Consider the following 12,687-nt stretch of genomic DNA (forward strand, 5'->3'; position numbering starts at 1 on the left):
ATTTTACAAAGTAGAAATTAAACTTTTTTCAAAAGTTTCATGTAATTGGTAAATGGAAGCTGGCACATTTGGAGGAAAGCATATTTTATTTATCCATAAAATCACTGTATTGTATTGTATTGTTGTATAACTATTGCTGACACAGTCCCCTGTGTATGCATGACTGGAGAACTAATGCATCTGATAAGATCTGGTGTTTAAGACTGTGTTTTATACTAATACACTCCAGTTAAAAGCTTAAAGCACAAGGGCCAGTATAGAAGTCTTATGAAAAAGGAAAGTGATTATCTTGAAGAAGTACATTAAAGAAAGAGTTTAGGATGCTAAACCCACACTGACAATGGATTCAAATCATTTAACTTATGATTTCACCTCTAAGATACTGGCATATTTTTTAGCCTGTGAAAATGTTAACTTACAGTTCTTTTTTTATACTATTATAGTATATACAATGCAATCCTTTTGTTTATTTCTCAAAACAAGGCTACAAAAGTTCTAAGTGCTGAAATGACTGAATGCATGATTTTTGGGAAGATACACATACAGTAGAAAAGTTAATTACAGGGAATTTGAATGTTCTGGATGAGACTGGGTCACTGAGGTTTAAACTGAGTGCTGAATTACATTCATATTTAGGCCACTGCTCCAAATTTCCCCAAATTTGGACATCCATATATAGTAGTATGCAAAAAATTGGCTGTCCCTGGACAAATTCCATGTTTCATCAATTTTCTAAGTGAAAATAAGTGAACACATCCTCTACAGAGAACACACTTCTGCACACTGTAGTGCAAAATGTAATGCAAAATATTTATTTGCTAAAATTGACATATTGGAAAAAAAATAAAACACAAAATGCAAAATTTGGCCTGTGCAAAAGTTACGGCACATTTTATATGTTGTGTTTGCTTTTTCCATCATGATAAACTCAGCAGATAAATAGAAATTGGGCACTAACATTTGCAGAAAGAATTATTATAAATTATAAAAATACTATTTTAAGTGTGTTCTCTGTAGAGGATGTGTAACTTATTTTCACTTAGACAATTATTCAAAAATTACAAATTGTGATTTGTCCGAGGGTCTTTTGCATACGACTGTATGTATTCTCTTTCCCAATATGTTAGATGTCTCAGATTACAGAAATTCTGCCTCTTATAGCAGAAGCCCATTTTTTTCCTTACATTCTAGTCTAGTGCTTTACTGTAATTTGCAAATGTATCTCATTTTTGTGTGTATTTGTGTGTGTGTGGTTGGGAGGAAGTACGGTGTGTTAAAAGTGTTTGTGGTGTCTCTAGGGGAGTCTTATGGCTTTCACCTAAAAGATTGTGGCATATTTTTAGACTGTGAAAGTGTTCTTTTAGTGCATTTGATTTACTTGAAAAAGTGCCCATGTCTTTCTCTCCTCTCTCTCTCTCTCCCACTGTGGGTGTGAAATTTAAGAAAACCTACACTGTTCTTGTCCACTTACATTTATTTCCCTGATATTTTACATTCCAAGTTTACAAACAGAATAAAACAAACCACGAAGCATCATGAGGAATGACTCTCATTGTATCCTCCTAGATTCTCTCTGTTTTTACAGTGTGGTCCAGTGTGAATTGACTGAGATGGTGCTGTCCATAGTGCTGAAATTCAGTTTAAAACAGTCCTCTCAACGTCAAAACATATAAACAGTAGACTGTAAAAATTACTGGACAGGAAACATGATTATAGCAGCAGTTTTCTTTACTAGTCTGAGTTATGATTGATATACAAAAATAGGCATTAACTTGCACATGTATCCAAATACAATAGCTGAGCTGTTTTATGTGTTTGACCATCAAACAAGCCAGCATGATAATGTCTTTCAGTCAACACACAGAAATGATTTCTTATATATACATTGCATCAACTGAAATATTATTATTAAATATGCTAGTTGGAACATCTAAATTACACATAAATTAAACATATGTATTCACTCTGCATGGCATGGTTCCTTTTTAAAGTTTAAGGAAGCTGTCTCGTCTATGGAGGCAGGTCAAGTCTTGCACACCACGGACACAGCCTGACCACTGGGTACGATGGATTTCTGCCCACCCACAGGATTAACCCTACAGAGGAGAGAAAACAGTACAGAGGATTAAACTGATGCACATCTACACTGATGTGCCAGATGTGTATAAGAGAAGCCATAAAGAAGCACACAGCTCCACTCTGACTGTCACCAGCTATAGGCCCAGATCCTTTCCACAGTGATCACTGGTGCTGTGTGTGTATTTAGTGACGTATTAGACTAGAAGCTGTTCACCAGTGCAACCGCATGACACATTTGAATCATTTTTTCAGTGCACGCTGGATTTTCTATATTATCTTCTAGGCTAGATCTCGTGGGCATTTTAGTACAAAATGAGATTACATTATCCAAATCTCACACCCCTAACATACGCACGCAGTATGGGGAAGTTAATGTTGCTGTCTTACGCAGGCTAATGGTTCTCTGAAGTGTCCCAGAGGCCACTGAATGCAGCTAAACATCAACATGAAATATCCAAGATTAAACTAAACACAGAGCTTGTGCTACAGATTATCTGTGGTTTTGTCTTCTGCAGGTAACAAACTTAAATATAGCATTGTTCTGACAATTTACTGCACAATTTCTATTAATTTCCTGAGTGTAACATTAATAAATAAAACATAAAATATAAAATGTGCTGTAGCTTTGGCACAGTCCACACTTTGCTTTTATTTTTTTACTAATATGTTAACTTCAGCAAATAATCAGCAACTGTGTATTCAAATGTGCAGAAGTGTGGTCTCTGTAGAGGATGAGCACTTTTTTCACCTAGAATTTCAACAAAACATGTAATTCAATCAGGGACAAAAAAAAACAACAACTTTTGCATACAACTGTACCGTAGACTTTTCAAATTCAAGATAACGATGCCAAAAAGGGCTCTCTGGAATGGCCCCATAGAAGAATCACTTCTGGTTCCTTAAAGAACCTTTCAATAGATGGTTCTTCGTTAAACGTTAAAAGAACCTCCATATAATGTAAAGGTTCTCTAGAACCTTTTCTAGAACCTTTTCTTTCTTTTATTAGTGTAGTGTGTTGTGTTTTTTGTTATACCTTTGTTTTTTTCACTGTTTGTATATTTGTATATAAGTGTACACACAGAGAGAGGCAGACAGAGAGAGAAAGAGAGAGAGAGAGGCAGGCAGAGAGAGAAGAGAGAGAGAGAGGCCCTGACTGAGAGTTACCCTCTGGCCCTGCAGCACGCTCTCCACACTCTGGTCAGCAGAGTGTGTCTGAGCGCCGCGCAGCCCCGGATGTACAGGACCGGAGTGAGAGCAGCGTTGAGGCGCGGCAGCACGCGCAGTGGGTCCGTGCCCTCGTTGCGGAACGTGTAGCACGTGGCACCCGTGAAGTTGCACACGATGACGTGGAGGAAGATGGGCAGCCACGCGATGAGGAAGCACACGGCCACCACGACGATCAGGTAGATGGAGGCGCGCTTGGTCTCGCGCTCGGCGCTGGGGGGCTCGCGCTCCAGCTGGTACTTGGCGATGAAGAAGAGCCTGACGTTGAGGCCGATCATGATGACCACCGTGAAGATGTTGCTGACGAACGTGCCGATGCTCGTGACTGACTTGGCGATGCCCACCGTCACCAGGTTGTTGACGGCCACGATGACGAAGGCGTAGAGCCAGTAGGCGGCGATGACTGCCAGCGTGCGCCCACGGGTCATGCGCTGCGCGTAGGTGAAGGGTGCGGCCACCGCGTGGTAGCGGTCAGCCTGCGCCGCCAGGATGGCCATGTAGGACAGGCCCAGGAAGGTGGGCGCGATGTAGAAGGTGCGCGTGGGCGAGTCGTAGCTGTCGCGCACGTCCAGCACGCCGCAGTAGTAGTAGGACACGCCGGAGCACACGTCGCTCAGGCACGTACTCAGCATGTACATGCATCGGTTCTCCGCGCGCAGCGAGCGGCTCAGCAGGACGGAGGCGAACACGGACGCGTTGAGGAAGATGATGGCCGTGGCCAGCAGGATGCTGAAGAGGAAGAAAAGCACGTTCTCGAGGCTCGTGAGGGGCAGCACGGGCCCGAGGCCCATGCTCCTGAAGGGGGTTGAGTTAGTCAGTTTGGCGGGAACAGGAGAGAAGCCATGAGCGCAGGCTGGGTCACACAGTCAGGAGGGGCAGTGCAGTGAGGCGAGGGCTGGGTGGTACTTTTAAAAAGGCAGGATGGTCTCTCCAGACTGTCCGGGACCCTCGTGTCTTACTGTCAAAACATCTTTGTGGCCCACCAGGGACACACAGCCCTGGTGTTTTCGTGGCACAGGCCTGGCCATGTTTTTGTAGACAAGCGCCTCATGAACCTCACTTCTCATTCCCTATCACACTCATGTCTGTGTTCATATCTGCTCCAAATAAATTATTTCAGTTGAAAAATCTAAGCTGTTGAAGGACTGAGATCTTATGAGTGTCACTGATGAGGAAACTGGCTAAACAGAACACACACTTCTCTACCTCCGGCAATCTTAGTCTTCACTCTTGTCAAAAATGGTTCTATACAGCACCAAAAAGTGTTCTACAATTATTACAAGTCAAATAACGTTTGTGTTTCTATATTGAGTCCTTTTTGGAAAGCCTGTTGTATACACACTTAAAAAAAGACGGTTTTCAAGGGTTCTTTAGTGACAGGAAAGGCTCTATTTAGAAACATGAGTTCTATACAGAACCATTAGCATGCTTAAATGGTTCTTTAGATTGATGGAGAATGTGTTTTATGTGGTTCTGTATAGAACCAAAATGGTTTCTTCTATCGTCACAAGCTTCACATTGTTACAATAGCAGAACCCTTTTTGGTGCTAGGACCAAATACAAAACATTCTCCATCAATCTTAAGAAAATGTCACCATGCAAATAACCATTTAAGCATGCAATGTCATTCTCTAGGCTATATGAATGCTTGTAGGTGGCTTTAGCACTGGTTCACTACAAAAAGTAGGCCTAACTCCTCTGTACGCTGCATAGAGCCACTGTAGCTAGCTCATGTTTATTTCACAAATCCAGTGAATTTAAAGCAGTGTTTTTCACTCTTGAAAAAGAAAGTTCTTCAAGGGTTCTTTAGTAAAGTGAATGGTTCTATATAGTACCAAAAACACTCAAAGAACCCTTTGCATGACTAAACGGTTATTTGCATCATGAAAGCGTTCTTCAGACAGACACAGAATGTGCTGTAGATGGCTCTATATAGAAGCAAAAGGGGTTCTTCTGTTGTTACGATATCAAACTTGTTACAATAGAAGAACATGTTTTGGTGCTATGTCGAACCCTACAAAAAGGTTTTATATAGAACCATCTACAACACATTCAATCTGAAGAGTCCTGTCATAATGCAAAGAACCCTTTAATCATGCAAAGGGTGCTTTGAGTGTTCATGCTTCTATATAGAACCATTGTCTTTACTAAAGAACCCTAGAAGAAACCGTCTTTTTTAAGAGGTGTAGGAACAAGTATGTTTGGTTATACAGTTCACTTCGTATTAAAACTGTTACATCTTGTATTACCAGCTATTACAACTATGTGGAGTTCAGCAGGCTAGTGTTGGCCTGGAATACCAACAGAAATCTGATTCAGAATGAGAATCAAATCACACATTAAGGGTAACATTGCATGTTTAACTGCATCTCTCTTGGGGACACTCCAAAAACTATGTTGGTATAATGAAACTGCAGAGGCAAAGCAAAGAGAGTGAGGCAGGAGGGCCCATAATGACAAAGCTTAAAATCTTTGTTGGGCCCCTCATAGACAATATACTGTACACCCATGTCTCACAGACAGATCCAAGTTCTTAAAGGAGAATTCCACCAGTTTTTCAAAACTTGTGAACAAATGTCAGTCAGAGTGGTTTGGTGTGAAATGCTCTGTTTTAGAGAAATTTACAGAGTCAGAACGGTTTACAGTGGTGCTGATAGGAACCAGACGTCTGAAGAGTTAGATTCCTCTACAATCGTTTTCCCAGAACATTATTACTTTAAACTATTATAAAAACACTGCCTGATGCCTGAGACATTGTTTTACGATAGTTTTGAGATAAGATTTTGGCCTAAAAGGTATTTTCTTTAAAGCCATAGGGAATGGGTGCATGAAGGGTGCTCTAGGGAAAATAGTGCCAAAAGATTTTTTTTTCAGATTTAGCACTATTCTATCTACCATTATCAACATTAGATATAAAAGCTCAGAAAACATGCAGAATCACTGGAAGATTTGTATGGTAAATAAAACGGCTATTGGGTATTCACGACCCCTAGTTCCTGTCACCACCACTGTAAAGAAACTCTGAGCCGCTAAGTTTCTCTACAAATCAGCATAACATTAAACACTCTGAATGACTGAATTATGCAGACATTTTGAAAAATTTAACAACGTAGCACACTAGTTCCTTTGATCCACATTACAGACAACCCTGACATAGATTTCATCATGGATCTCATCCATGGTTAATGCCTTCAGATGGATCCTTCACAACCTACTCTGTTCATTATTTATACTTTTAAAATCTTTAATGGGTAGAATAAGGTAAATATTCAAGTTTCTGTTAGATGTAACTGGCAAGCCCAGAGAGCGTGTTTTTGTTTACAACAGCAAGTAAACAACTCAGTTACACTGTCATTTATTATAAACTGAAAACTTTTTGGTATCACTTTATTATAAGGCTATCCTTAACGGTTTATAAATGATTTTAAATTAGTTTACTGAAGTTATTAATTAGGCCAGAAACACTTTAAAATTGCCAATAAGCAGTTATAACACATAAATAAAAAAGGGCAGCAATTAGCTATTATATCTGATGAATATGAACATTTGATGAAGCTGACAAGTATAGATGAATGTGGGCTCACTATTTGACAAGCAACAGGTCACTGCTATCTTTTTTTATGTATGTGTTAAAACGTCTGATTAATATTTTTATGACCTAGATCATAATAATTAATGAACTCATTTTCAACCATTTATAAACTCTTTATAAAGGTGCACACTTAAAAAGATGGTTCTTTAATAAAGTCAATGGTTTTATTTAGAACCATGAGTATATAAGTTTATGAGTTTATGAGAGTATATGAGTTTTGGATGGTAAATAAAACAGAACCACAGAACCATTATACCATACATTGCTATGTAGAACCACAGAACCACTTCATGCTTAAATGGAGAATGTGTTATATATGGTTCTATATAGAACCTTTTTGAAAATGGTTCCATATGGCTCCAAAAAGGGTTCTGCTACTTTTAGAAGCTTGACATTGTAGCAATAGCAGAACTCTTTTTAATGCTATACCTTATACAACACTTTCTCCATCAGTCAGTTTCACCATGCAAAAAACCTTTTAAGCATTCAGTGTAGAACTCATGGTTCTGAACAGAACCATTACCTTTACTTAAGAACCATTGAAGGACCGTCTTTTAAAAGTGTGTAGTTTTATTTTACAGTGGTAGTGTAATATTTTTATGAGAGGGACATTATTTTTTTGCACTGGGGCCCTTTCGACCCTAGTGACGTCACGGGCGCTTGGAGTGTGAAAACAGACGCAGCAGCTGTAATGACTTTAACGAGAGTTACTAAAGACTAATCGGTCTACTGTGAGTGAATTCACTGGGCGCTCACTGGGCTCTCCTGAGGCTCTCTCTCGGGCTGACCTATCGACCCGAGCTGTGCGCGCACACAGCATATATAGGCCGGGACCCCCGAATTCCCGGCTCCTCCTGCACGCGCAGCCAAGAGCCCTGATCATACCATGCTCCCTCTCAACTCCAGCACCATCCCGCTCTCGGTCGACTTCTCGAGCCCGGGCGACTACTTCATCTTCCTCTACCACATCGTGTTCGCCACGTGCTCGGCGCTGCTCGCGGGCTCCGTGGTGCTCGGCATCCTAAGCACGAGGTCGCTCCGCGTGCAGAACCGCTTCGTCTTCATGCTGAACACGAGCGTGAGCGACACGCTGACGGGCCTGTCCGTCTACTACCTGGGCCTGTTCGACGTGCAGGAGGGCTACCCGTCGCGCAACAGCACCTACTATATCCTGCCCTCCTTCATGGGCGTCAACGTCATGACGTTCCTCTTCGCACAGTTCGACCGCTACCTGGCCGTGTGCCACCCGTTCTTCTACACGCGCTTCATCACGCGCGGCTTCGTCATCGCCTGCTGTGCCTTCAGCTGGTTCTACACCTACCTGATCCTGGCCGTCCAGAACCTGCTGCCAGTCGCGCAGGCCGTTAAGATGAGCGCCTTCGGCATCATGACGCTGCAGGTCATCGTGGTCATCAAGGTGCTCATGACTGTCAAGCTGTACTTCATAGCCAAGCATCAGCTGGCGCGCGAACCGCCCAGCCAAGACCGGGACAGCAAGAAGGAGTCGCTGCGCATCATCGTCTTCGTGGTCATCTGCTTCCTCCTGCTGTGGGGGCCCTCCTTCGTCAACATCATGGTCAGGTACCTGAGCAGCGGCGGCCTGCGCTTCAGGAACGAGGCCACCAACGCCTTCGCCATCATGGCGCGCTTCAACGCGCTTAGCACGCCCGCGCTCTACATCTGGGGCAGCCCGGCCCTGCGCAGCGCCGTGTGGGCCAGAGTGTGGAGGAACGGCTGCCGGACAAGGACGACAGACAGGTCCGAGCACCGGACACAGTGCTTCCCGCGTTCTGCGCTTTCCCTGCACTCATTCAACTTCATGAAGAGCAAAGCAGGCTTAGATGGGCACGGTTAAAAGGGCAATTCCACCGATTAAAAAAAAAAGGTTGAGATGTAAACAAAGTCAGAGTGGTTTGGTGTGAAATGGTTCATTTGTAGAGAAACTGACTCTGATGTCTGTACAGTGGTGGTGATGGGAACCAGGGGTAACGATGTCTACAACACAAATAGCCATTTTAATCACTACCCCAAACCACCAGTGAACATACAAGTGTCTTCCGAGTTTATATATGTGATGTTGATGATGGTGAAATAGTGGTAAATACAAGTTTTCTATGTGGCTTATTTGGCCTTACAACACACGCACCTCTCCACCATGAAGCGCTTCTTAAAAATGTGTTTTAGGCAAAAACCTTGTCTCAAAACTATTTTGTAAATCAGTATTTCAGGCAACAGCCAGCGCATTCGTGATCATTTCAACTTACAGCTTTCTGTGAGGTAGTTTTTATAGAGGCATTAAACACTTCAGATGTCTGGTTCCTATCACTGTCACTGTGAACAGTTCTAACTCTGTATGTTTCCTCTGGAGTGGATGACTCCAAATCAAAGCACCCTGAATGACTTTGTCTACATCTTAATGATTGAATTATACACGCTTTTTAAAAAGTCAATAGATTTTCCCTTTAAACAGGGAGAAAAACTCCAAGACGGTGTTTCTCAGCTCCAATGTCATGAAACTCCTTTTTTCAGCACTGAAACAGGTGCTTTTGATATGCCTGTATACTTTCAATTCAGTGAGACCACTTGTACAGAAAGTGAAAAGTTAAAAAAAACACAACTATCACTTGTGAATCATCACGTTTTTTAGACAGCTCACACATTGCTTTTCACCTTTTTCCACATGTGGACTTTTCACATGATGCACATTTTTTATTTATAGTTTTCTCATTTGTTCACATTTTTCAGGTGTAATTTCATAAAGTCACATGATCACATTATTCATATTTTGTTATATATGATCACATTCACATTATGTTTATATGTTCACACAAGTTTACGTGTGAACGTGTTTTTCAGACACTTCACATGTGATCACATGTAAAATGCCTGTGATGTTTTTGTAAGGTTGGTTTATGATCTCCCTGCTCTAAAACATCTGATCTAATGCGACTTTTCAAGCGATTTCACTGTCGCAGACAAATATCCATGTCGGGATAAAATCATGAGGGTCTTGCTAGAGTCGTGTCGCGCTCGCGTCATCTCGATCGTTTAGTGTAAGGTGGTCAAGATGGTGGTCTTAAGTCAGTCCTTTTCTCGTCTTGACGCTGCGACAAAATCAACCGTGTTTAATATTATCGTAAGTTTTAAGTCTTGGCTCATGCAAATAGTGACGCGCGTGAGTGCTTGCGGGTGAGCGCATGCGCGCGGCGCGGTAGAAAGAAGAGAGAGAGAGAGAGAGAGAGAGAGAGAGAACGTGTGAGCGCCTGAAATCTCTGTAAAAACGGCAAATCTGCTCCACTTTAATACAATAATCATATTAACTTACAATGTAAACTGACTGCTTTAATATTTCAGGACTTTATGAATTGCATTATTGAAGAATCATCGTTTTTTCCTTTTTTTATTTTATTTTATTATTATTATTATTATTATTATTATTATTATTATTTTTATTTATTTATTTATTTTTTTTGCTTTCTGTTACACTGTTTTTATGGTTTAGTGCATAATATCCAATCAACAAGGCTGATTGGCTGCATGTTGTGTTGATGTGTAAACCTTTATGTTAAATAAAAAAGTAACTGCACATTTTACAGGTTAATTAAAAGATTCTGAACTGGGCTGAGCCCCAGATCTTTACATGCTCAGCCAATGTATCCTCCCATCTGTATCACTATAGAGTGGAAGGAGAAGCGTTTCTCTACTTGTATATTTCCACCAGGTGCATGATGGGAAATAATCTCAAAAGTCTAGTTGCGGTCTTGTAAATAGTGGCACTGCAAGGTTTCCTGTCTTTTCAAAATCAAAATCTGTGACTAAAAACTGTGACACTGTCTTTAGATGTGAGAGGGTGTCAGACTTTAGTCTTTCAAAAGTCTTTTCAAAGTCTTCTAGTGTATGGTTAGCATAAGTCATGTCTTTAGCTGACTTAGCACTGAAAAGTTCATACTTGAGTCAAATAATGGTGCATTTGAAAATATATGAAAATATAAGTTTTCTATGGGGACTTTTTGGCCTTACAACACCCTGAATGTACCTGTCTGCCAGTAATAGCTTAAAAATGATAAGGCCAAGCAGTGATAAGTCATATCTTTGTCTATTTGTTTAGTTTGTTCTTTGAGCTCAATCAGGTGTTAGAGCACTGAAAACACTGAAAAAAACTGATACCTGATTTAAACGTGTACATCATCAAGGTGAAAGTGTAAACTAAGTGAAAGACAGAACTGTGTTGATGTAATGGATTTTTTTATGAGGAAATGATATACACATCATCAATCAAGTTTCATTTGTTTAGTGTTTCTCTGCCCTAACACACCTGACTGAGCTGAAGGGGTGATAAATACAGATATGACTCAGGTGTGTTAGAGCATAAAATGATGCAAAGTATACCCCAGCTGATGATGTCCCTGCCTTAAAACACTCTGTAGCTTCATGAAATACTGGATATAAGCTGATGAGTTTAGTGAGATGTGTTAAAGCAGGAAAACACTGAACTGTGCATTGCAGAGGGATTCCAGGACCAGGTTGGGAAAACGCTGCACTGGATTGTTCGTATACTGCAGGGGTGCGCAACTCCAGTCTTGGAGGGCAGTTGTCCGGCACAGTTGGGTGATTTACCTGCTTAAAAACACACGATTACGGTCTTCTGTTAATTGCCAGGTTTAGTGTGTGTTTGAGTAGGGAAACCAACAAACTGTGCTGGACACCAACCCTCCAGGACCGGAGTTGTGCACCCCTGCTATACTGTGTTGGTTGCTCACACTTATGCTTTGAGTAAATAATTCTGCATGTATGCAGCTGCTGTTTGAGTCACTCAGTGTTTCCAAGCTGTAGTCCTGGAGGATTTGTTTATAGCTGATAATCAAGTTCTTCATCAGCCAAAACTCTGCAGTGTTGTCTGGTCAGATTTACATGTAAGTAAAGCTGCTGTTTGAGTAGTAATGTATTGTGTGCTGTCAGTAACAGCTTATCCTCTTTTGTTGCAGAGTGTTCTCCAGCCATGTGAAACCGACAAAGGAAGCAGTGTTAAGCGTCTCTCAGAGCTCCAAGGACACATGAGGCTTCAGAAGTGGACTCAGAGCTCTCTGCTTTGCCTTGAAGATGGTTGAAACTGTCAAGTTCATAAATATTTTACTCTGTAACAAATGGAAAAGAGCTTTCTCCATGAGAATCCCACAAAACACGTCACAGTCTCAGTGTGCTGATGGAATGAGGCTGTATACATTTGCAAAGTGCATCCTCTATTAAGTGGATTGTAATTTACACTGATGTACAGTTCAGATTTGAAAAAGCATATGAACAAGGATGTAAGCCCTTTGGAGTGCTGAAGCAGCAGCTGTGTGTATTTCTTTAATAACAAGTGAATCCAAGAAACAGCAGCTGGTGATAAATGTGTGATGAAAGACCATGATTTTATATATAATATTAGCCCTTGTTTTGTTCCCTTATTTAACATGATAGATTTTTATCAGTGCAAAGTTAAAGGTCATCAGTGCCTGTCCCTTTTTTGGGCAGTATTTTATTGTGGCTCACATTGTCCAGTTAACCAAGAAATCTGGTTTTCTAAACCCGCCTTGAGTGAGGCTAGGGAAAGCACATGTTCACTTACACCTGAAGCTGGTTAAACACAGTTCTCGAGCAACAAAACATTCATGCATTTATCCCAACATATGTTTATGTGATAATGACGGGTTTATTAAAGGGCCCATATAATAGAAAATGGAATTTTGTTTGATGTATGTAAACATTGTTAAAATGTGTTTCAAACATTGTTTAAATTGCTTCAAAACGTA

General features: G+C 41.0%; 2 protein-coding genes across 2 annotated transcripts; one reads left to right on the forward strand and one right to left on the reverse strand.

Annotated features, from left to right (window-relative positions):
* Positions 1–2,023: 2,023 nt before the first annotated feature.
* LOC118812723 (adenosine receptor A2b-like) lies at positions 2,024–7,778 on the reverse strand. Its single transcript, XM_036577832.1, has 3 exons — positions 7,652–7,778; positions 3,244–4,156; positions 2,024–2,096 (listed from the first exon to the last, which is right to left on the reverse strand). The coding sequence occupies exons 1-3, from the start codon at positions 7,776–7,778 to the stop codon at positions 2,024–2,026; spliced, it is 1,113 nt and encodes a 370-aa protein (XP_036433725.1).
* A 3-nt stretch (positions 7,779–7,781) lies between these two features.
* Positions 7,782–11,953, forward strand: LOC118812724 (trace amine-associated receptor 7e-like). Its single transcript, XM_036577833.1, has 2 exons — positions 7,782–8,653; positions 11,881–11,953. The coding sequence occupies exons 1-2, from the start codon at positions 7,782–7,784 to the stop codon at positions 11,951–11,953; spliced, it is 945 nt and encodes a 314-aa protein (XP_036433726.1).
* Positions 11,954–12,687: the final 734 nt, after the last annotated feature.

Source organism: Colossoma macropomum, unplaced genomic scaffold (genome assembly GCF_904425465.1).
Source record: "Colossoma macropomum unplaced genomic scaffold, Colossoma_macropomum, whole genome shotgun sequence".
Classification (NCBI taxonomy): domain Eukaryota; kingdom Metazoa; phylum Chordata; class Actinopteri; order Characiformes; family Serrasalmidae; genus Colossoma; species Colossoma macropomum.

What these genes read in the sequence shown, in the direction of transcription:
- LOC118812724 (XM_036577833.1), top strand. Translation starts at nt 7,782, where the DNA reads ATGCTCCCTCTCAACTCCAGCACCATCCCGCTCTCGGTCGACTTCTCG. An exon ending in CGGACAAGGACGACAGACAG is followed by an intron (nt 8,654 to 11,880) that starts GTCCGAGCACCG and finishes CTTTTGTTGCAG; the next exon opens with AGTGTTCTCCAGCCATGTGA.
- LOC118812723 (XM_036577832.1), bottom strand. Translation starts at nt 7,778, where the DNA reads ATGATCAGGGCTCTTGGCTGCGCGTGCAGGAGGAGCCGGGAATTCGGG. An exon ending in GAGAGCCTCAGGAGAGCCCA is followed by an intron (nt 4,157 to 7,651) that starts GTGAGCGCCCAG and finishes TGTGTGACCCAG; the next exon opens with CCTGCGCTCATGGCTTCTCT. An exon ending in GCGTGCTGCAGGGCCAGAGG is followed by an intron (nt 2,097 to 3,243) that starts GTAACTCTCAGT and finishes TCTCCTCTGTAG; the next exon opens with GGTTAATCCTGTGGGTGGGC.